Genomic DNA, 23,478 nt, shown 5'->3' with positions numbered 1-23,478 from the left:
GCCATGCACGATAACAGTCGTTGAACACGGTACATCGATGGTAAACGAAGATGCGAACGACGGTGTAGTTGAAAATTGTAAAAAGAGAATTACCTATATTGAAAGACATTTAGACCTCAATAAACGAAAAGAATAATTGAAAAAAGAGCATTATTATTTTTTCCAACTTTCAACAGATGAGATTCGTCTATCCAGTAAGTAATTGAAATTTATAACAAAAAGATACGACGACAACAAAGTGGACTAAATTTTTTCATTTTGATCGTTATCGCTTTATGTAGAAACAAAACTGAGAGTATAACAGCTAAGCAAACTATACATAAATTGGTCATAAAGAAATTCCAGACTGTTATTTTAGCGGTTGCGAGTTTTATTTTTGAATCTCCCTATTGCGATTTCCCTCTAGCGACAGTCACTACCGTTGGGGTTAAACACACACACACGTGGAATGTGTAACAATTAAACGTAACTTTATTAAAAAAAGCAGCAACCTCCTCGCGGTGAGACCCGGGCAATCGGTATCATTCACGATTCAGAAAATGTTGCGATTTGCAATGCATTTTGAGTCGAGGATAATACCGAGCTAATAGCTGCAAGTTTTGAATTCTTTTTGATATCGATATTTTCTAATCGTAGATGGTGTTATTATATGCTACGTTTATTGATAATTAATTTATAGTATTTTAATTATGTTTCTTATATTTCTTCTACATTAGTTCACGATATTGTTGTTTCATCGCTGCTTCATCGTTGCAAAAATAAAGCAATGATCGGTGATGATACGAGCATCACCCTAATGTGCCACGAATAGTTACTACAAAAAATTTAGTTTGACAATATTATATATATAATTTAGTTTTTAGGATTCACAATCTATTGGAATCTCCGATTCTATGTTGACAGTTCTACTTTGGCGCCATCTTATAAGCACCAGTGTAATTCGTGTTTCGTCCCATTGTGTCGGTAACTGTGTTCTCTACCTTTATCTCCTCACTAGGGAATTTAGTGCCTTATGCTATAGCGTATATGTATGCAATAAAAAAGTTGCAAATGATTAAAGTTTCGCTCTCATTAGTTTAGTTATATTACACTAAATCATGTAATAATAAACATATGTAAAAATAGTAAATTCAATGTAAAAAATTTAATTGTAGGGCGCCACTTGTTCCGACGCACAAATGTGATTGGAGGTCCAAACTTAACTACACGTTTCCCTATCTACAAATGCGCAATTTTCGATCAGCCACTGCCTAAGCCCAAGCCAACGTTTCACTTTCCTTTCCGGTTTCAGTTGGGCAACGAGTAGGTTCATTTCTGCAGTCGCTCCTATCCTATTTACTGTGAAAATGTCGTAAGTATCGAATCTCTCTGTATCTTAACAATCCAAAGATATAAATAATTTTCATAGTTCAGAAAATTTGTTTTCGTTTATATTGAAAACATAATGATTAATATTTATTGGAAATTAATATAATTTTTAATGTTCAAGTATTTATAACCATGCTTTTGGTATTATCTAGCATTTCCTGATCACATGTTCTGTACTCATTTCTATATTATTATAAACTATGTGTAAATAAAGTAGAAATATATATCATGAATTAAAAATTTTATTGGATTAAGCTTAAATCTTAGCGTTTGTATTAATTGTGATTTCATTTAACCACGTGTATTTTAATCCATAGGTCCAAGGTATCGCGTGATACTCTCTATGAGTGCGTGAATACCGTAATTCAAACTTCGCAAGAAAAGAAAAGGAAATTTTCGGAAACAGTTGAACTCCAAATTGGTTTGAAGAATTATGATCCAATGAAGGACAAACGTTTCTCAGGCACCGTCAAGTATGTTTCTACCTGACATTGAGGATTCTTTTCGGCTTTTAATGATCACTAGTAAATCGTTTTTTAAAATTAACAACCCGAAAAGATTGCCTCATGCGTAGTCAGGGAGCTGGGTTTTACCTGGCGGACCTTCACCCAGGGTCTTAAATAAATTGGGGAGGTTTTGTACCGTTATTTTAATTACAGGATCATGAATTATGATCCTGCTGGTAAGTTAATATATAATACCTTGAATATTTCACCGATTCAAGTATACGAATCAATGTTCAGTGATGCTAATTTATTTTGCATGTATTATCTGACTCAGTTATGTGGACCACTTAAATGTAACTGAGAACATTGATTTTGATAGATAAGTCCATTTAAAACTTTTTTGAAATTCAAAGATAATACAGTTTAGCGATAGTCTTCCTCGATATATTTAATATATCTTTACTAATATAAAATAAGTTACTACTTCGAAGTATCTATTATTACGAAAGAGAAATATCAGAATTTAACTATATCAAATTACACAAAATCTATAAAAGGAATTCAACTTGTCTATTAAATTTTAAAAAAGTGTGTTCTTACAATACCACGTTTCTATATAAAATATACAAATGATTATTTATGAAATGTTTCAAAAGATTTATATATTCTAAATATAAAAACGATTGGAAAAAATTTGTAAATTGACCACTTAATTTATTTTTCATTAAAGGTTAAAGAACATCCCAAGACCAAAAATGCAAGTTTGTGTTTTGGGTGACCAGCAACATTGCGATGAAGCTAAAGCTAACAATATTCCATACATGGATGCTGAAGCACTAAAGAAATTAAACAAAAATAAGAAACTTGTAAAGAAACTAGGTAATTCAGTCATCTGTATTCACTGAATATTAACTGATTATTGTGTAGAATACTATACAACATATTGATATTCTTGTCTTCCAAAAAGCACCATAGTTAGGTCATAATTTTGTAGCTATGGTCGTCTATTGGAAGAAGATTAAATTCTTCACTTGGTGAGGGCGTTGTGTATTGTTGCTACGTACCTCAATCCGTGTTGAGACAAATATTTATTTTAAATTCAGAATGTACTTATGTTCAATATATGATGACATTTGATAAATTTGCACTATTTTTGCAGCTAAGAAATATGATGCTTTTCTGGCTAGTGAATCGTTAATTAAGCAAATTCCTCGTATTCTTGGTCCTGGTCTTAATAAGGCTGGTAAATTCCCTGGTCTTCTTTCTCATCAAGAATCAATGGTGGGAAAAATTGACGAAGTTAAAGCAACGATCAAATTCCAGATGAAGAAGGTATATATTCTAGTAGAATATACAAATTAAATACTATTTATAATATACGAATATTTTAACAAAATTATAAGCAATATGTTCATTGGTTTAATATAATTTTTTAATTTGTTTACAGGTATTGTGTTTGTCGGTTGCTGTTGGGCACGTGGGAATGACTCCAGATGAACTGGTGCAAAATGTACATCTTTCAATTAACTTCTTGGTTTCATTATTGAAGAAACATTGGCAAAATGTACGTTCTCTTCATATAAAATCTTCCATGGGACCACCTCAAAGACTGTACTAATTTATTTAGTACGAAAGTTTTTGAATTCTTTTAAACAAATAAAGCAAACAAAATAATGACGTTGTATATTTATTGTATCGGACATCCTGATATGTTTTTAAGTTATTGGAAAAAAATTAATATACATGAAAATATTAAGTATATGCGTACACATTTATAATATAAATGCTAATGTAAAAACTCTGAAAGGAGAACATTAATTCATAGTTCCTATTACCTTGTATATTTTCTTAAAATAAGGATAATAAAATTAATTTATTGTAACAACAATCTTTTTATTTGATATACTCTAATGAATGCAACAATCATAAAAGTTTATTTCAAAATACCGCATACATATTTCAATATAATACAAAAGAATCATCTTAAAAATTTAGAAGATATACTCTAGTAAAAGTACTCTTGAATCGTGCAATAGGATATCATACAGATTCTATTTTTGACTACTTTTGTGGGGGTAATTTTGAACACTCCACCTTCGAAGAACACATGGTTTCCAATTTCGCTTCATAAGCAGCTTCCGATGCGACTATAGAACTGAATATATTCCTTTCTAGTTCTGTTTTACGATCAAACGTGATGCGATTCTGATGCCGTAAAATTGACAGTTACAAAGTGTAGTTACTTTATCAACGATCTAATCTCAATCGCGAAACGTGCACCACGGGAAATTCTTGTTTAAAAAAGTAAGCAGGTATAAATATTATGGTGTCCTATCAAATCCAAATTGTAATCTGAATAACATTAAAAAACATCGTAGTTAATACTTCGTAAATTAAAAAAAAAGAAATATATATATATATATATATAAATCCATACTTTTATCTATAGTATGATAACTTATCTATTCATTGTGTATGCATATAAAATTGGAACTGTAACACTATATTTACAATATGCGATTTCAATGCAATATCAAGACTATTTGTCATCGTTATTAGAGATACAAAACATGTGTAGTAAACATATATACGATAACATCTACCTGTGTAATACAAATGTGTTTATCAATTTCCTTGAGTTGTCTATGGTAACCGATTGTTCCGAAGATCTTGTAAACAAACGAATAAAAAAATAGAATTAAAAAGTATACGAGGCTAGAAAGGAGTGTTGAAACTGTAAATAGTAAACATTATGGTCGTGTTTGTTTAATAAAGTAGTGCGCAGAGTGCACTCGCGAGGGTAAGTACAATGAACTAAAGATTCTTATCAGCGATATCAATGACCGGAGGGGGATAAATCTAAAGCTGTCAGTAAGTGGTCAGTCAATGATTATCGAAGAAACGAGAACGTACTACGTTTTCAACATTGTCTTCTTTAACGGTGTAGAATATCGTTATAATGTGTTAGTGAACAAAAATGAACAAAAATGAAACATTGTTTCTGTTCGTTAAAATTAGGTGATACAGGAGCATATAGTCTGTAACAATGACCCGTAACAAAATATTCTCGATGGAATTATGATTGACATGGTAATGACATATCAATCATGCTTACGAAATCATCCGACGAACAAAAAATTCTGTCTTTCTTGTAACGATCTTACGATCTATTGTACAGTGCAAACGACTTCAAATAACGGAAACCTGTTCTATTACCAATATCGATAGTGCTCAAGTATTAAACGTATACACGTCGCAATTTTCGACCATTCAAAAAAATGTTGTAAAATCGAAGAAGACAGAATGTACAATCGCTTCGGAAAGTAAGTAAAAAATTTTTTAATTATCTTGCTGCAATAAATTTTTAAATTTCAACTCTATTATTTGAAATTGTGAAAGCATTAACGTATCTTCCGTGGCGATTGTAACTTGTTCAATTAATTCTATCGAGATTCTCATCCAGAATTTTTATATTAAATTAGTGAACAATTTTCAAAAGAATTTCGTAGCGGCGAGAAAAAATGAAACTTGTTCAAATAAGCGGTAAAAATTAATTCTTTGTAAAATAGATTGAATTTACACCACCAACTTGGTTTGCGCTAATTAAAATTTTCATATGTCATTATGATGACCGTTTTTATGCGATATACTTTTTTCGTAATTTTTAAATACGATACATGTTTAATATAAAAATATTAGGTTGTCAACATTTTTATTTTGATTTTCAGTTTTCTAAGGAACATGATATTGAGAAAACAATTGCGATTCTTAATTTGCACCTTACAAATTTTGTATATATTGGCGGAAAATAATTCAATTGAATTAGAAGAATATGAACCAACAAACAATGCAATCCGATTTTCATCGTCAGATGAGTTAGAATATACAACAACGATTTTTGAAACAAACGATGTAGTTTGGATGGAAACGGTGGAATTCGATCAAAACGAACACCTGTTGCATGATTACCCGAATAGCAACGGTGCTAACATATCAAATCTCGATGCGCAGATTCTTGACTTCGATGAATTTGAACGCTCTTTTAATTCGATAAACGAATTAAATGATCGAATCATTTTGTTGAATAATACAGAAAATGAACAAACGATGTGCAATTCGACAGGTATCATTTTATCGTAAAGTTATAATATTTTTGCTATTAGCTGTGTCTATAAATAGAATAGCGGGAATATATTTTCGTTAACTAACAATAAATCATTATATATTCCTTAAGCTATAAAAGACATCATTCTTCAGATTTTGAAAGACATAAGTGATTGCTTTATTGTGTTTCGTGCTTTTATTAGTTTTAATTGGTAAAGTTGAAGTATTTTCAGAATTTGAGAATAATTATGACACCATTCTATAATTTAAATACACAGTAATTAAAGTAATTTTAAGTAATTAAAAAAATTGTGTACTTTGAAAGAAATTATTTAGTTTTAATTTTTACTCGCATAAATCAATCTCATTACTTCAATATTAAAATAAAAGCATGTTTGTACTACATTTTACTAAAAATTCATTTCCATTTACTTAAATTAGACAATTTCAATTTTTTAATATATTATTAGCAAAAGCTAGCCTATAGTATTTATTTGAAATTCATTTTCTTGGTGATACATAATTTTGGTTGAAACTACTAATTACTAAACAAAGTATTTTAAACAATACAATTACGGTATAACAGATTTCTAAAGACAATTAATAATTTTATTTGTAGTACCAACACTACCAATATTATCTATGGAAGAGTATTTTGCTTCGAAAAATGAAATATTATTTTCGTGGAAAATAAAGAAGAATAGTAGTGATTGTGTTTTAATTCACTTAAAGAGTACATGTTATTATGTAGCAACTAATGGCCACGGATATGATATTGTAAATGCAAGTGCAACAACAACAACATATATAAATTCTAGTATTCAAAATGATTTTCTTATTATAAATTCAACAATTGAAAATATTAGTCCATATACAACATATTCTTGTTCAGCATATGTTGTCAATGAAGCAAATATGACTGGATACAGCGATGCAAGAAATATAACAACATTAGAAGATAGTAAGTATTTAACTGTGTTGCATTAGTACAATGAATACAATACATGAATTCTAATTTCGTTTGCATTAAATTAATAGATTATTTTATTAAAAATAAAGCAGATGGTAAAAACAAAACGATAACAGGCATATTCTATTGTAGTCTTATAGGTAACATTTTATTTTTAGTGCCATCTGTACCTGCATTTAACATTACTAATGTAATACATTCACAGTTTACAATTGTATGGGAATCACCAACATATTTGCCAGGAAATCTACAGGAATTTGAAATTGTCTTTAATTTGGAAGAATGCTTTGCAGTGCCAGATTGGTGTCCAAATTTGTCAAAAGAAGTGACAAAATATTTCAATGGATCTACATTTTCTTTTGAGTATACGGAAGCAGTAGCACATACATATTATAAAGTAAAAATTAGAGCAAAGACAAATGCAGGTTGGGGAAATTACAGCGAATATTCAATATTTCAGACTCCATCAAAAAGTAAATTTGAATTGTACCATGTTATGCACATTTAAAAAATATCTAGTTTTATTATGCTGCATTATTTTAGTTTCAGACATAGTATCAAATTTTTCATTGTCACTTACTCATGATAAAAGTAATCCAGATATTTTGGACACTATTCTAACATGGGGTTACCCATGTTCACCAAATGGAAAAATCGAATATTTTAATGTGTCTGTATATGGAATTAGAGGTAATCATACACCTCATGCTTTCTCAAATAAAACATATGTTCTAAATAATACTACAAGAAATGATATATTTATCATCAACTTAAAAGAATTACGAGCAGAATATAGTTACACTGTAGAAGTATCTGCTAAAGTCAAAGATGTTCAAGACTTAGGAACACCAGTAAGAAGTACTATCATTTATCCAGCTGGTAGTATGTATCTATTTATAAACTTTTTAGTACAATATAAGTTATTGTACATAAAATTACACTTTTTATACTTCTGCAGTGCCATTGCAGCCAGATGAAGAATATATAAAATCTATAACTTTAGACCCATCTAAGGCACGAAGATCTACAACATCAGCCACACTTTTACTGCCATTATTCCCTGATACAAATGGTGACGTTATTTACTATTCCATTATGGTATCGAAAGTTGATTATAATATTGCATCGAATGGTAGATATAATTTTACAAATTGTAAATGGCCAAACATATCTTCTTGGGAGGAAGCCATGCAAGAAGATTTTACAATACCATATCAAGCCACTAGAGTGAATTGGAATCCTTATCGTAGGTGATACCTGTTCAAAATAAGTATATGATTTTATTCAAAGATATATATGTAGTTGAGTATTTATATCTTTCTGTAGCTGATTCAGTAGCTGATTATGGTGAAGTAAAAGCTGTAAAATATACACTTGGCGAAGATACAAATTGTGAACACATTTCTTCTATTAATAACAAACGAGTTTATTGTAATGGACCACTTAAACCAAATACATGGTATCATGTTAGAATGAGAGCATTTAGTCGTTGCTGTTATGCTGATTCTACTATATTTATAGTAAAGACCAGTATGTACTTTACATTTTATGATTTCAAACATTTTCTGTCAATTAACTATTTTATTTAATTCTAGATGCAGAAATAAACATCGGACTTGTTAGTGGAGTTGTTTTTGGTATTTTATTTTTAGGTATTTTAACAACAATGATGCTATTAATACGCAAATGTTCACCTCAAGTGTAAGTATAACATCAATTTTATTTACATTGAAATGTTTCTTGCTATGACAAAAATTTGGTTTTAAAGTATATAATAATTTACTGTTGTAAATTTTTAAAATATATTTATGCATGATTCGAATTTATTATGGTCTTACATATATGTAACATTTACTTTACTAAATATTATACTTTTTAAACGAAACTCTTTTTTGACTTACAACTATGAACACTGTTTTAAAATGTAAAGTAAAATATTACTACAAGTGTACATACATTGAAAGAAATCACTTCAACATTAGTGAGAAATAATCAATATTTCTCTTGTGACTCAGAAAAACACTATAGTTAGAAGCAACAAGGTCACTAAATGTAGATGTCAACTGCACATATTAAAATAGACATTGCATTATGTACAGTAGTCATCAAACTTACTTAGTCATGTAGTAACACATTTTTCATTGCTGTGTTCAATGTATGTGGCAATATTGAATATTAAAAGAAATTATTTTATCATAAAGTAGATAGTAAAAAAAATTACCATACGATTATGACCTTATGTCTATAAAAAATGAATTTTCATTTTGCCTTTTTATAAAGTTTGTGTACTATTTCAATATTTAAACTGTATTTTCTTTTTGTTAAATATATTGATCTGCAATGATGTAATAATAGTAACTTTTTTGTTAATGATTTAATGTTTCTTATATAACAGAAATTTGAGAAGAACATGCTGACATAATTATAAAATTTTTTAGAATATGTCGAAGATTTTTACATTCTGACATGTCCAGTTCACCAGTTCCCATACCTTTCTCAAAGAAAAAGTTTATAGCTCATTGTCAACAACTTATTGACAATCCGGGAAAATTAAGTAATGAGTTTCAGTTGCTTCAAACTCTTAGCTTGGATTTGCAAATGCCAACAAATAATGCCTGCTTGCAAGCTAATAAAAAGAAAAACAGATACTCCGACATTTTGCCATGTATGAATTTATATTTAAATGATTATGTTGTAACTAGATTGAACAAATGTTATTAAATCTATCTTCTGTTTCTAGATGATTTTTCAAGAGTAAAATTAGAAGTAATTGATAATGATCCTAATACCGACTATATCAATGCATCCTTCATAAGAGTAAGTACATAAAAATATTAAGGCACTACAATAAATATGATGTACTTATATACTTTATTGATAATATTTTAGGGTTATACGGGGGAAGATGAATATATAGCTTGTCAAGGTCCAAAGGAAGAAACAACATTTGATTTTTGGAGAATGATGGAACAGTATAACATTAACATTATTGTTATGTTAACTCAGTTAGTTGAAAAGGGCAAGGTAAAGTATAGGTCATAATATAATAAATATGTGTAAATAAAATGTAAAATAAATATATTTTTACAGGAAAAATGTTATCAGTACTTTCCAACGATTAGAGAAACTTTTAGATATGAAAATATGACTATAAAATGTATAAGTGAATTAGATTATAGATCCTATACACAAAGGACATTAGTGTTACAAAAGGTAAGCATTTTATATTTACTACAAAATATGTTTGTATTTTGAATCGTGCTGATTACAAATAATATATTACAGGAAAACAAAAAACGACATGTAATACACTTACATTTTAAAGATTGGCCAGATCATGATGTCCCAGAAGATTTTGATCCTATGATTCATTTCTGCCAAGTTATACGTCGTAATCTTCTGGCTAATAAAGGATATATTGTCATTCATTGCAGGTAAAAATATTTTTAAAAATTATACTATTAAAATTATTTGAATTTTATAAAATTAAACTATTTTTCTATAGCGCAGGAATTGGTAGAACTGGCACCTTAATAGCAGTAGATATACTTCTACAACATTTACGAGATAATAGAAAGCTAGATGTATTTGGAACTGTATACAGACTACGGCATCATAGACTAAATATGGTACAAAAAGAAGTAAGAAACGCAAAATATTTTACACTTATGTTAAAATTGATTATATACTAATTAAATGTATTGTAATTTTTCAGAGTCAGTATGCTTATATATATAATTGTATAAAGCAAGTTTTAAAAAACCCATACTGCTTAAAATCTTGTAAGTTTGTTGTACAAAATGAAATACATTTTATTTAATGAAATATAGATTTTATAAAATTAATTTTTTCTTACAGATAAGCCTCCACCCATGGACCCATTAGATGAAAATTCATCTAGGAAGTCAAAAATGAAAACAAATTCAAGATCAAATCTAGTCAATAATATTGCAATGTGTAACAATTTATTGTAAATGAGTTTTATTTAAATATTTATATCTATTTGTACAATATTATTCTATCATATTTATTTTGAATCACAGAATTAGAATATTTATCAATACCAACATAATGTACAACATATTTCTGAGCAAATTAACTCATTTAAGTTTGAATCATTCAATGTTTACAAATAGTTTTGTGTCCGATAATAATTAAATTTCACCGTATAGCATGTTTTTATAAATATCAAAAATTTATGAAAAATTTTTAAAATACTTCATATGTAAATTCTAAGTAGCTTCTACATATGCCCTACACAATTAATTTATTAGCATTTAAACTCAATTGGAACTATAACGTTTAGACCCGATGGTTACTTATGTTAATTTAATAATATAATTTATAATTGAAAATGACAGAATTAATAAATATTTTAATAAAAACATGCAAGTATTTTAAACAGTTTAAATGGAAAATTTTATTCATAATTTGAAATTAAAATTTCAGTTCAAAATGAATACGAACACAAAAAAGATATAGTGCTTTTTATGTATTATATAAAGTTATATTTATTTATACTTACAACATATTGTCACTTATCAGAGGAAATTCATTTACCATATTCGTTCATTGACACATGATAGAAATTAATATCTCTATCAAACTCTGTTACTTCAATACATTAGTAACGATATTTTGTTGAATAATCTTTGGGTGAAACAACTAAACCTCTACCTTTCCTGGCACCCCTATAAACTGTTTCAATAATATCAATCATTTCTTGTTTATCTTCCAGTGTCCAATTTATTTTATTATTATTTCCTGTTCCCAAATCAATCATTATATGTTTGTTTCTAAAGAAAAACATAACTGTACAAGGGTCGTACAATTCATACCTGTAAAAGGCAAAATTTATAACTATTTCAAGAGTATTGTTATAGACTATAAGCTAAGACAATTACTTTTTGACTTTAAATACTATTTTATGAACACTTAATCAAAGGATTAAGTCCACAAAGGTGGACGAGGATTTTTCAGAATACTAAGAATATTTTCTTCGAAAAGCTAGATTATGTATCAAAGATTTGAAAAATTCAAGAAATGAACAATTTATCTTAATCTTCTATTATATATATAATCAAATTCTATGTTTGTTCTAGAATAAGATATGCAGTCCTGATGTCATCGCAATATCGACATTCGTCCTCAAAGGGTTAATTTTCTGAAACTTACATTTTGTTAAAGTCAGGTACTTGTGTAATATCAACTAAATAAATGACAGCGAAGTTTTTAACCTTTTCTGCAATGTTATATAGAACTTCGTCCATTTTCATACACATTGGATCCCAATCATGACCAAATCTAATAACCTAAACAAACATCAATATAGTGTAAATCATAGATTAATTCAATACAATTATCCATACATGAGCAAAATTTCTAATAGACTATAACAAAACTTACAACTACTCGATCTTCCTCGGAAAGTATTGCTTGATCTACTTGCCATCCATTGTGAAGGTGTGATAACATATAAGACATTGTACCGTTTTTTTATGAAATGTAGATTAAATGAAAAAAATATCAATTAGTACAATTTAAATTTGGTGTCACACTTGAAACGTTTTATGTCATAAAATCTAAACTTTTGACTTTAGATCACACAATTCACTTTATGTGTGGCACAGAACAATACTAAACAAAACTATGTACATATGAACATACATGTATATGTTGGTTGTCTCTAAATCATTGATTAACTCATAGGTTGATGTAAAACTCTGTTAGTTACAGGGAATGCTTCGCCCAGCGTGCGAAAAATTGAAAATGTAGAAAAGCGCGGTAATATTTTAAAAATAATATAGATGAAAACTTTATTTAACAAATAAGTATGTATATATAATTTTATGGATTAAATATTACACAAAAAATTATTATAATCGCGTCACATATATAAGTGAATCGTTATACATATTTTTACACTAACTATATACAGGTTATTCTACCTAATTTGAGTATCCAAAATATCTCATCCATTTTTGTAATGGAAAGATATCAGAGAATAAAAGTATTTGATTCAAGAAGGTAAATATTGCGGTAGACAAAAGGATCTCCTCAAGTTTATTCTTTAAATTATCAAGGTCATTGAATTTTTTTAAAATGAAGCTGTTTTTTTATCGCAATAGGATATTTGAGGTCAAGACGAATCCAACGACCTATAATGCTATGATCTTGAGTACAAAAAATTCACAAAAGTTAAACAATTTATACTGTATATTTTATATTTATATATAACATTTTTTACTTTAATTAAACAATTCAGATATTATTTTAATTAATTCTTATTACTGGACATATCGTGGAAATAATTACATCTCGTGTGTCAAATTATAAAAATATTTTATTAATAACAATAACACACATTTTAAATACAAAAGATTTGTCGATAGGAATGAGTAAAGTGTACGCCCATTGTATATGTACCCAATTATACAGAGTATTGCTATAACAGTAATACAGCCCAACATAGAGAGACTCCTCACACAATAATGAAGTAAAAATATACATTCGATATTTTGTACAAAGCTACATTTTTGAAAAAATCAAATTTGACTATTTGTTGAGTATATGTACTATTGTATAAAAATTGATGAATGCATCATCAGTCCACTACGTATCATTTCCATTTATTGCATACATAATTGAACGCGTATTAATTCAGTATTCAAAGTTGATTTTCTCGAAAAAAATCTTGCATAAAAAAAGTTAATATCTTTTTTACTTTTTTAAAACCATATTTCTAATTATGTCATCATTACTATCACATTAAGAAGTTATGTCAATAAAATTATCAATATTGCTAAGGAAGTTAGATTTTAATTGAAAAGAATAATTATTGAACAGTAATAAAATTAAAACAGTTTGTATGATCTGTTCAGATAATTATTATATTAATTTTTAGTTTCAATATAAGTACCTCAACACTTGATTGATTTTATAACAATATCATGTCCTTTCCATCAGCAGTACATACGTAAAAATACATTTAGTTCAGTATTTACATACAAATATAAGCACTTTTACATAAACACAATTTAATAACTTTTATAACAGTAATCATTGTTATATTGAGATATATCTTCTGCTTCAAATACAAAAAAGTAATGTAAAATTCTTTATGTTCACTGTAACTGAAAAAAGTGAGGTTGTACAGAGTGTAAAATGTAATGGTCATAGATTTAAAAAAGATTTGATAAGTTCCTCGAATATTTTATGTTACAGTAATGGTAAACCTACAAATGGCAATAGTGTAGAGCAAAACATTTCAAAATAGACAAAAGTGCTTCTACGGTATGATTTTTACGTAAACGTTTACAGATAATTTTGCGCTTGAAATTTGCGCTCGCATTCATTATTCTTTTTGTACAACTTACATAACAAATAAATTTAAAGATATAACAACTAAAATTTTTAGTAATATTTGAGTAATTTCTAAGTTGCATATAATGAAACAAGCTAGTATGATACAATGATTTTAATATATATATATATAGAAAGAAAGAGAGAGAAAGAGTGTCCTATTTTAATCACTACATGCGATTATCTCCAGAACTATTCGTCATTTGAAAATATGTTTCATGCGAAACTTAAAAAAATATACAAATTTTTCAACTGTAGAAAAAAAAATAGTTCTCAGTAATTAAATACTATGTTGTTGGTCCAACTGTGTGTTTAACAGTAAGGCCTTCTGTCCACGATGCATCGTGTCAATGCGAAATGTTGTTTCAATATTTAAAATATAACGTCGTAAATGCATAATTGTTTTCTGTACACTTTTGAATAAAGACTAGTAAAATAAGATGTATACATTGAATGTACATTCATGAGTTATATGTACACATCTCCGACATGATGCATCGTAGACAGAAGGTCTAAAAATTTCAGTTTTACTTGTCTTCAGGATAGTTCTTATAATTATTTTTGCTTGCTTCAGTATTTGTTCTTGTTGTCTAAATCATTATTAGGCACACATACATTAACAAAGGTAATGCTAAATTGTCAACTTGATTCGTTCGTGCTTCAACGAAAGACACAGCAATGCTTATTGATAGCACTTTCAAAAGTAACCAGTAACTATCTAGGTAACCTATTTAAAAAGCATAAATTAATGTTTTATCCATTTATCATACAATTAAGAATGATATAGTTATTATCCTAACTTTACAAGGAGACCCTTAATCTTTTGTTGGAAATATAAATGCTCTGTAATCCGCATAATAAAAGTGTAAATGGTGTACACAACTGAATGATTTTAGTGCTTGCTATAGAAGAATAATATGTTCTTGATGCAATGTTGTAGGGTCTCCTTCTTAGTATTATTATTTATAATGTATATACATTAATACATACCCATAAACCTTAAGATGAATATTAATATAACTTGACTGAATATACAAGCAAGTGTTCCTTCAATGGATTTATCTGAACGACGCCATTTATGAGAACCCCACTTGCTACCCACAATGCTAGCAGCAGTATCACCTACTCCTACTGACAAACTACCACTAAATAAAGCCATTAATGGAACATTGTTGCTCGGCATCCAAAGTGGAAAAGATAAACCAGAATGTAAATATAATGCTGTCAAAGAAATCAAATTATCTTTTTCATCAGCATATACAGAAAATCCTTGTTCTAATATCTCTCCAAGAGGGGATATCCTCAAATATCTTGTTAGCTGGAAATAAACAACAATAAACAAACACTTATTCATAAAACTCTATAAACTATACACTTTTGCTGAATAACGTTTAAGAGTTAGAGCCAACATACCTCAAGAAATATAAATAATCCCATTATTACACCACTAGCAAAATACAATAATGTTTGTTCATATATCAGACCTGGTATGTATACAAGTACAGCTAGTATATGAAAAATTTTCCTAATGGAAGTTGTTGCCTGAGAATTCCATAATATTTGATACACAACTGCAATTATGGCTACTAATAAACAAATAGCCCAATATCCAAATAGAATAATCTGTAATATTTTATTAGAAATTATTATTTGTTTATATAACATTATAAACAAAATTAATAATTAACGAAACATACTTTACGTTTTGTACCAAACATGTATGAAAACGTCCACGTTAATGGATTTTGGTCTAATATGCTGTGCATTATAGGTAAAACAATTAATAGTAGGAGAGCAGTCAACATTGCGTAAAAGTATTTGGTTTCACGAAATATTGGAAAATATCCACACAATAAGCAAACTAAGACTATATATATTATTGCAACCTGAAATTGTATGACATTAATCAATATTTAAAAGTAATTTGTCTGAAATAAAATTATAGTCTGTTTAAGTACCTGTAATAAAACTGTGGCAATATCATCATTGTGTATAGGTGGTAAATGATATCGTAATGGCAAGTTTGTTACTGCAGACATTATAAATAAAACACAGCCATGCACTACTGCTGTTGCTTCTCCAAGTGTGAAACAATTAGGAAAAGTAGACATCAATTGAATAATACTCCAAGTACCCAAACTTCCTACACTTAAGCCCCATGTGACACTCCATAGTAATCCTGTTCTTATTTATTAAATATAAATTTAATTTAAACAATGTATAATGTTCTAAATTTAATATATTAAAATGGAAGATATAAAATTTTTATTTTGTTTAAGTAAATTATAAAATATTAATGAATAATTTGTGAATTGTCATACCTTTATTTGCTACAAGAAGGTACAACATAGATGTTACAATGGCTGGCAAAAAGTATATAACTTGGAAATCTTTGACTATAACTTTCTTTGTTGTCAATCGTACATACAAACATATTGAACTCATAACAAGGCCAACACCCGTAAGGCCCACAATAAGGCAAATTTCAGAATAACTGGTATCCTCTTTTAGTAAATTTAAAATTGCACTTAAACCTACCAACATTCCAAGCCATAATCCAATGTTAGCATTTGGCCTAAAAATATTTTCAAATATTACTACACATCATCGTTATATAAATATTTTTCAACTTAAAATATTATGTAGATTATTAATAACATATTTCAACTAAAAATAATATATTAAAATTAAAAATCCAAAACAGTAATTTCTCAAAATATCAAATAAGATTATGAATATATCATTTATAATAAAAATATCATTGTTATACTGATCGTTTGCTTTTTTTATACACTATGAAGAAGATAATATATATAAATTTTTGTTTTCCACGATATAGGATTTTCTGTGAGTGTCACTAATGACCATTTACATCAATATTCAATGCAATTTCGTTAAATAATTGCAATTTTATTAAATTTCGAGGTTAGAAATAATACCATTCTTTGTGTTTAAATAATTTCGAATCTACTCACCGATGTCTAATGCCATTTCTGTGCAAGTTTAACAATATATTTTCTTCAAAATAGGCGTACTTTTTCATAAGAAAATCCATTATTACAAAGTGAAAAAAATACACGTTTTTACACAATTAGTAGTAACGACATTTCCTGTCTTTTGGAATGGAAAATGGGCGATAGTCAATTGGAAATTGGAATATCACCCTTTTTCCGTGTATCTTTTATACGTATATCTATACATAACATGTATGTGTACATACATACACATATGTACTTACATAAAATGTAATAAACTATTAGCTAATGTATCTTCAGTATCTACTGTATTTCAGTACATAGTATTTTAGTATTAGTATTTTAGTAATTCAGTTCACAGTATTTACAAATACAAAACAATTTCAAATTACAACACGGTTAGTATTCAATTTACTTTGAATTTGAAAAATGCTGGTATAAAATGGCAAAAAACTAAAAGAGAATTATTAAGAATGGTGATGAATATGGTAATAACATGTTAAAAAATATTACATACTCGTATTATTTATTAAACATTTATAAAATAATAAGAAACATAAAAGTGATATGCTACAATTTCACTGCACAATTTTTATATTTTTATATATATTATCTATGCTTCAATAATTTACAGTTTTAATGCATACTTCACAATTTTGTGTATATGATTAAAATTTACATATTTAACGCTATACATTGTTTGTAAAAATAAACTTCATAAATAATATTTAGTATTGTAACAAATATAATTCTGGAAAACTTGAGGTCTTTTCTGTGTATGTGCGAAGAATTTATATATTAAAATTCATTTTTGAGATAAACAATGAACACTAATACATATTCTAATGTGACTTGATACAATATAAATTTTTGTTTATTGATTTCTTTTAATAAATCCGATCAATCCATTTGTTGATGCATCATGACTTGTAATTGCCTCCTTAGTTTCCAATTCCGGTTCTATTGCCTTTGCCAACTGTTTTCCTAGTTCGACACTGTTAAAAAAATTCATAAATATGCAATGAGATTTAAACGTATAAAAGGAGACGTTGCCTATTAAAAATCTGTTCTATTTCTTGGAACTTTAAAGTAGTAGTTAAAATAATTTGTAAAAGAGAAAAAGCATAGCATGTATTTTAATATGAATATTATTAATTATCAATTTACGGTTTATCAACCCTTGCAGTATCGGCACTTGAGCGTTCACACGAAGCCCTATGATTGGGGTCTTATGTATACAAATATTTTGAGCTAAAATTTTATTGTTATTATCATCATCATCATTATTATTATTACCTTATTATACTTGTTTTTTATTATACTTGTATCGAGTGTCAAACGGTCAAGTCAGATCTTGAGCTCTGGGTCCGAAAAAAACCCAGACGTGGTACGGCGAGGGTTAATATACATATAGTATCGAGATAAAAATATTCTGTTCTGTTTCATAGTATAATATTTAATCTTTATAATTAGCAATAATACTCTAATATAAATTGATGAAGACAGTCAAGTACTAAAAATAAAATTGTTACCTACCCCCATTGGTCAAATGAATTGATATCCCATACAATGCCTTGTACAAAGATCTTGTGTTCATACATTGCTTAAAAAATAGAATTTGTATATTACAATTAAACACATGTAAATCTCGAATAATATTTGGTTTGTACTGATATATAATACGAATCTTAAAGTACTATACGAGATCTATAAATATGTATGTTGCAATTACCAATTAAAGCTCCAAGAGTAAAAGGTGTCACTTTCTGCACAAGAATGCTGTTAGTTGGTCTGTTTCCTTCGAACATCTTGTGTGGCAATATCAAATTTACTTGTTCAGGACTCATTCCTGCTTTTTCTAATTCAGTTTTTGCTTCATTTTCAGTTTTACCTTTCATTAATGCTTCAGTTTGTGCAAGGAAGTTGGCAAGAAGTATTTTATGATGTTTTGTTCCTTGTACCTAAAATTATCTTTTTAGTTCGTGATTTCTTTATTGTAGGAAATATATAAAGTATGGTCATTAATTGTATTTATACCATATTGTGTGACTGTACTGGAATTATAAAATCAGCTGGTACGATTCGTGTACCTTGATGTAATAATTGGTAAAAGGCATGTTGTCCGTTCGTACCAGGTTCTCCCCATACAATCGGGCCTAAAATATTCAATTTTTATACTTTAATAGAATAAAAACTTTAAATACAATAATAATAACATAATACAGGATCTAATGATACATTTCAAATGCAAAGTACCTACCAGTATTGTAATTTACAACTTTTCCTGCACTGGTAACATATTTTCCATTACTCTCCATATCCCCTTGTTGGAAATAAGCAGCAAACCTATGTAAGTACTGGTCATATGGTAATAATGCATGTGTTTCAACTTTGTAGAAGTTGTGGTACCAAATACCAAGTAAAGCTAATATAACTGGTGCCTATATAATAACAAATTTTAACTTGTACTAAATATATTTACTTCAATTGTAAAGTAATAATTAAATAGCTCTTACATTCTTTTCTAATGGAGCACTGCAAAAATGTTGATCCATAAAGTGCGCTCCACTGAGCAACTTTTCAAAATTTTCGAAACCAATGGATAAACAAATTGATAAACCAATAGCTGACCACAAAGAATAACGACCACCAACCCAGTCCCAAAATCCAAACATATTTTTCTCATCAATACCAAATTCTTTGACCTTTTGGTTGTTAGTAGATAATGCTACAAAATGACATGCTACTGCAGCATTCTAACAAATTTAAAACAAACGATAGTTAGGTATAGTATCATTACAATTAGAAATTAGTATTTTTATTTCCTACTTACATCTTTTAAGGCCTCTAAAAGCCATATCTTTGCAGAAGTAGCATTTGTAATTGTTTCTTGAGTAGTAAATGTTTTTGATGCTATTATAAAGAGAGTTGTCTCAGGATTCAGTTTTTTAAGAGTTTCAGCTATATGAGTTCCATCAATATTACTAACAAAATGCACTCTTGGTCCAATATGAAATGGTTTCAGTGCTTCTGTGACCATCAAAGGACCCTATATATGTATATTTAAATCAACAAAGAAAATTACAAAAATATTTCTATTTCAATAACATTATATATATATATATATATATATATATATATATATATATATACTCACCAAATCTGAACCACCTATGCCAATATTAACAACATCTTCTATTGGTTTACCAGTGAAGCCTTTCCACTTTTTTGAAAGAACCTATGTAATGGATTAATAATTATTTCATTGTTAAGAAATACTATGAGATGTATTTATGATTGGAAAATTACCTCATCAGTAAATTGTTTCATATGTTGCAAAACAGAATTTACTTCTGGCGTTACATCCTTACCATCAACTAATATTGGTTTATTTGATCTGTTACGTAATGCAACATGCAAAACAGCTCTATTCTCAGTAAAATTGATCTTTTCTCCCTTAAACATAGCATCTCTGGCACTTTCCACCTCACGTTCTCGTATCTAAAAATTATTTAGAGTAATTTATCTATCATTTTTATATTTCCATGATAAAAAGTTACTTACCAGATCCAACAACAGTTTAAATGCTTCTTCAGTGAGACGGTTCTTGGAGTAATCAAGTAAAATTGGTCCATCATTTGGAGTAGGAATTTCTAAACTAATTTATAATTTACTAATTTATAATCTCTCGCTTAATAATCTTAGAAAGATTTGAAGAGAATTTGATTGAACTTTCGTTTAACGGTGTTTTTAACATGTTAGTTGTTCAAGATTTTAAAAATTGGGAAAAAGAAAATAATGTATGAAATGGGGAACTAATCATTATTTTTAATATTTCATGCAAAGAGGTACAAATAATTAGTTACCGATGAGTAACTTTCTAAAGGTCAAATCAAGGTCACCCGGCAAGGACTGACGAAAACTTACCTAAACTTTTCAAAGCGTTTAGGATCTTGTTGGAAGAGATCGTGTATTTTAATTTTCGATTGATTACTATCGAAATATTCTTGCAATTTTGTCCATGCTGCCTGTGTTGTCAAGTCTGCTTTCGGCTTCATTGTAAATTTAATACAAAAACTAGATACGAGCACCCCGAGTATGCAATGATTCGCGAAAGCAGGATTTAGTAAAGATGCCGACTTCTCCACAAAATCATTGATAACTGACAATCATGTTTGGTATTCACTTGAAAAATATAGTTGCACACAGTTTCTACGTGCTCTGTCTTATGAGAGCCGCTTCATAAAATGACATTCCTATCTATGCTAAAATATTTTATGCTTCAGTTAGAACAGTTATCATTTACGAACAAAAAAATGGATTGAAATTGTATATGCAAATTTATACCAACACGCATTCTGCACAAATTATATTAAGAAATGAGTAGACGATAAAAAGTATAAAGAATGTGCAAATACAAAGGCTAAATTAGAACTATGTATTCCATGACAAAAAGGCCCAATCAGAAAGCACATAGAAATGTTATTCTATTTTATTAAATATTAATCTATATAAAAAACGTAAATTTATACATATACGATGGTTCTGAATTCTCCGTTATTAAAATAAAATGTTTATGTAAAGACAATATTTTCCACTTTATTTAACTACACAATAAAATGTATGTATGTACATTTGTTTGTACCTGTATTTTAATTTTGTGACAAACTTGTTTATCCATGTTGTCTCTGTGTAAAACATAAAATACTTTAACTTTGCTCATTTCTTTGAATTATTGTTTGAGTGAATTTTTCAAGTATTGCATAACTTGTACAAGAGATTATCCTATAATTTTTTATATCGAATTCAAATATAATATTATTTACTTCGTACTTACCATTTTTATAAAATTTGATTCTTGCCAAATATTAATTTTACGATCTACTCTAATTCAGCTTACTTTTTTTTATGCACGACAATAATTTTTTAAACATTATTATATAGGCTTCTTAATTAACTTACCGTTTTACAAGGTCTGATTTCCCTCGTCTATTTTATTTTAAAGCTTTCTTAACTTATTAATTTAGTAATATTTCTTAAATTATTTCTCTAAAAGAAATTTTTCTCTAAAGATTTTTTTTCAAACAAATGAAAGGATATGTATAAACTCTTATGTATAATTACAATTCCCAAGTACAACATTTCATTCTACGTAATGGCTGAGAAATAAAATAATTGAGAAATGATTTAATGTTATTACAACTCTCTAATCTTCTACTATAGAATATCGAAAAAATAATTTCAATAATAGTCTGAAAAAGACTAAAATTGTCGATCAATCTTGAAATCAACACATAGTTTTCTAATTTTATCTAATTTTATCATCCGTAGTAGACTTGTAAAATCATTTTCCTTTTAATTCTGTGTATTCATGACAAATTTGACAAAAATGAAGAAGTTTTCCCTTTCATTCTACTGGCGTGGTAGCTACAGTTACACATAGTTTATATGCACTAAGAATGGTTCTGATATTTTTTGCGCTAGATAACCAATAGTATCAGGATCAAAGAAGCCATGTTAAGATAGTTTCCTTTAGTCGGTCGTGTGAAATGGCTAAGTTAATTTCAAAGTGGTTGCAAATATGTGAAGCAGTAGAAAGATGGAGCTAGTCACTAGTCTGTCATTAATCGATACTAATTCCTGAAAAATGTTTACGAATGACATTGAAATATAAATATAAGGCTCTATGTACAAAAAAGAAGTCCGATTATATTATAATTTGATAACGCTTCGCAGGTCATTTCTCCATGATCTTTTGTATCAGTCTGCCAAATTTCACTAAACTGTGGATATCTTCGCATATGCTACAAGCAATTTAGCATTTATGTATCAAATTAAAAATATCTATCACGGAGATATGCTTTAGCATCATCAGATGAAATCGAAGCTCAAGGGACAGTGAAAACTTTTTACTGCAAAGAAGAAAAACACGTACTTATTTCTTATTACTTGAATAATTAAATTATTTGTTTACATTTTTCAGGTTAGATAAGCGAACTTGGTGTCGTGAATATCATCAAAGTGTCGAATCTTATCTGACATTGGCACAGAGAAATTGATGGTCTGGTCTCTTTATTAAATTAGCTTGTACTGATTTTCGTTAGTTTGTTAAGAGATAATTGTAAATAATTTCTTGAACTTTTTTTGGAAGTTTAAATTGGCTGATCTTAAACTATAAACTCAAAGGTTTTTTAGTAAATTTTAAAGGAGAGATTGTGTGATACTTCGTAGCCCGAGGAAACAGGATACTATT

General features: G+C 28.3%; 5 protein-coding genes across 15 annotated transcripts; 2 read left to right on the top strand and 3 right to left on the bottom strand.

Annotated features, from left to right (window-relative positions):
* The first annotated feature begins 1,217 nt into the window (after nucleotides 1–1,217).
* RpL10Ab (ribosomal protein L10Ab) lies at nucleotides 1,218–3,488 on the top strand. Its single transcript, XM_033466694.2, has 5 exons — nucleotides 1,218–1,351; nucleotides 1,686–1,841; nucleotides 2,545–2,693; nucleotides 2,974–3,146; nucleotides 3,262–3,488. Exons 1-5 carry the CDS (start codon nucleotides 1,347–1,349, stop codon nucleotides 3,430–3,432), a joined length of 654 nt encoding a protein of 217 aa, XP_033322585.1. The 5' UTR covers nucleotides 1,218–1,346; the 3' UTR covers nucleotides 3,433–3,488.
* On the bottom strand, nucleotides 3,132–12,576 carry Dim1 (thioredoxin-like protein Dim1). Of its 8 annotated transcripts, XR_013033148.1 has the most exons (6): nucleotides 12,295–12,576; nucleotides 12,064–12,200; nucleotides 11,414–11,726; nucleotides 10,205–10,291; nucleotides 4,418–4,483; nucleotides 3,132–4,166 (listed from the first exon to the last, which is right to left on the bottom strand). XR_013033148.1 is itself a non-coding variant. In XM_033466695.2 (3 exons), exons 1-3 carry the CDS (start codon nucleotides 12,370–12,372, stop codon nucleotides 11,513–11,515), a joined length of 429 nt encoding a protein of 142 aa, XP_033322586.1. In that variant the 5' UTR covers nucleotides 12,373–12,576; the 3' UTR covers nucleotides 10,109–11,512. The 8 variants fall into 8 exon arrangements, 1 of the variants encoding a protein (XP_033322586.1); XR_013033149.1 differs by lacking the exon at nucleotides 4,418–4,483; XR_013033147.1 differs by lacking the exons at nucleotides 3,132–4,166; nucleotides 4,418–4,483 and adding an exon at nucleotides 6,870–8,145.
* On the top strand, nucleotides 4,055–10,901 carry LOC117218375 (Protein tyrosine phosphatase 52F). 4 transcript variants are annotated; one of them, XM_076520952.1, is made up of 17 exons: nucleotides 4,678–4,904; nucleotides 4,993–5,137; nucleotides 5,543–5,937; nucleotides 6,538–6,879; nucleotides 6,957–7,361; nucleotides 7,432–7,770; nucleotides 7,847–8,134; nucleotides 8,215–8,418; nucleotides 8,484–8,589; nucleotides 9,327–9,553; nucleotides 9,629–9,705; nucleotides 9,778–9,912; nucleotides 9,979–10,101; nucleotides 10,174–10,322; nucleotides 10,394–10,529; nucleotides 10,604–10,670; nucleotides 10,747–10,901. In XM_076520952.1, exons 2-17 carry the CDS (start codon nucleotides 5,118–5,120, stop codon nucleotides 10,860–10,862), a joined length of 3,129 nt encoding a protein of 1,042 aa, XP_076377067.1. In that variant the 5' UTR covers nucleotides 4,678–4,904; nucleotides 4,993–5,117; the 3' UTR covers nucleotides 10,863–10,901. The 4 variants fall into 4 exon arrangements, with proteins under 4 accessions (XP_076377069.1, XP_076377067.1, XP_076377068.1 ...); XM_076520954.1 differs by lacking the exons at nucleotides 4,678–4,904; nucleotides 4,993–5,137 and adding an exon at nucleotides 4,055–4,118; XM_076520953.1 differs by lacking the exon at nucleotides 4,993–5,137.
* Nucleotides 12,577–13,213: 637 nt separating the features above from the next.
* Nucleotides 13,214–17,452, bottom strand: Dolk (Dolichol kinase). The gene is made up of 7 exons (XM_076520956.1): nucleotides 17,226–17,452; nucleotides 16,572–16,825; nucleotides 16,209–16,429; nucleotides 15,948–16,136; nucleotides 15,664–15,873; nucleotides 15,241–15,568; nucleotides 13,214–14,977 (listed from the first exon to the last, which is right to left on the bottom strand). Exons 1-7 carry the CDS (start codon nucleotides 17,303–17,305, stop codon nucleotides 14,841–14,843), a joined length of 1,419 nt encoding a protein of 472 aa, XP_076377071.1. The 5' UTR covers nucleotides 17,306–17,452; the 3' UTR covers nucleotides 13,214–14,840.
* A 282-nt stretch (nucleotides 17,453–17,734) lies between these two features.
* On the bottom strand, nucleotides 17,735–21,421 carry Pgi (glucose-6-phosphate isomerase). Its single transcript, XM_033466691.2, has 11 exons — nucleotides 21,153–21,421; nucleotides 20,790–20,883; nucleotides 20,535–20,726; nucleotides 20,383–20,463; nucleotides 20,059–20,274; nucleotides 19,742–19,981; nucleotides 19,486–19,666; nucleotides 19,263–19,381; nucleotides 18,958–19,186; nucleotides 18,762–18,828; nucleotides 17,735–18,220 (listed from the first exon to the last, which is right to left on the bottom strand). The coding sequence occupies exons 1-11, from the start codon at nucleotides 21,281–21,283 to the stop codon at nucleotides 18,100–18,102; spliced, it is 1,671 nt and encodes a 556-aa protein (XP_033322582.2). The 5' UTR covers nucleotides 21,284–21,421; the 3' UTR covers nucleotides 17,735–18,099.
* Between the last annotated feature and the right edge of the window lie 2,057 nt (nucleotides 21,422–23,478).

This window comes from Megalopta genalis, chromosome 4 (assembly GCF_051020955.1).
Source record: "Megalopta genalis isolate 19385.01 chromosome 4, iyMegGena1_principal, whole genome shotgun sequence".
Taxonomy (NCBI): Eukaryota; Metazoa; Arthropoda; class Insecta; order Hymenoptera; family Halictidae; genus Megalopta; species Megalopta genalis.
This window is presented reverse-complemented; position numbering and strand designations above follow the sequence as displayed.

Bases quoted from the DNA above. Each gene is read 5' to 3' on its own strand.
- LOC117218375 (XM_076520952.1), top strand. From the start codon at position 5,118: ATGTACAATCGCTTCGGAAA. The intron at 8,135-8,214 runs GTAGGTGATACC...ATCTTTCTGTAG, and splicing joins AGTGAATTGGAATCCTTATC to CTGATTCAGTAGCTGATTAT. The intron at 10,102-10,173 runs GTAAGCATTTTA...AATATATTACAG, and splicing joins GGACATTAGTGTTACAAAAG to GAAAACAAAAAACGACATGT.
- RpL10Ab (XM_033466694.2), top strand. The intron at 2,694-2,973 runs GTAATTCAGTCA...CTATTTTTGCAG, and splicing joins GAAACTTGTAAAGAAACTAG to CTAAGAAATATGATGCTTTT. The intron at 3,147-3,261 runs GTATATATTCTA...ATTTGTTTACAG, and splicing joins TCAAATTCCAGATGAAGAAG to GTATTGTGTTTGTCGGTTGC.
- Dim1 (XM_033466695.2), bottom strand. From the start codon at position 12,372: ATGTCTTATATGTTATCACACCTTCACAATGGATGGCAAGTAGATCAA. The intron at 12,201-12,294 runs GTAAGTTTTGTT...ATGTTTGTTTAG, and splicing joins CCGAGGAAGATCGAGTAGTT to GTTATTAGATTTGGTCATGA. The intron at 11,727-12,063 runs GTAAGTTTCAGA...TGCCTTTTACAG, and splicing joins GTACCTGACTTTAACAAAAT to GTATGAATTGTACGACCCTT.
- Pgi (XM_033466691.2), bottom strand. From the start codon at position 21,283: ATGAAGCCGAAAGCAGACTTGACAACACAGGCAGCATGGACAAAATTG. The intron at 20,884-21,152 runs GTAAGTTTTCGT...ATTATAAATTAG, and splicing joins AAACGCTTTGAAAAGTTTAG to TTTAGAAATTCCTACTCCAA. The intron at 19,982-20,058 runs GTAAGTAGGAAA...TAAATTTGTTAG, and splicing joins TTTTAGAGGCCTTAAAAGAT to AATGCTGCAGTAGCATGTCA.
- Dolk (XM_076520956.1), bottom strand. From the start codon at position 17,305: ATGGATTTTCTTATGAAAAAGTACGCCTATTTTGAAGAAAATATATTG. The intron at 16,430-16,571 runs GTATGACAATTC...AAATAAGAACAG, and splicing joins CCTTCTTGTAGCAAATAAAG to GATTACTATGGAGTGTCACA. The intron at 14,978-15,240 runs GTATGTATTAAT...CTTTTTAAATAG, and splicing joins ATTCATCTTAAGGTTTATGG to GTTACCTAGATAGTTACTGG.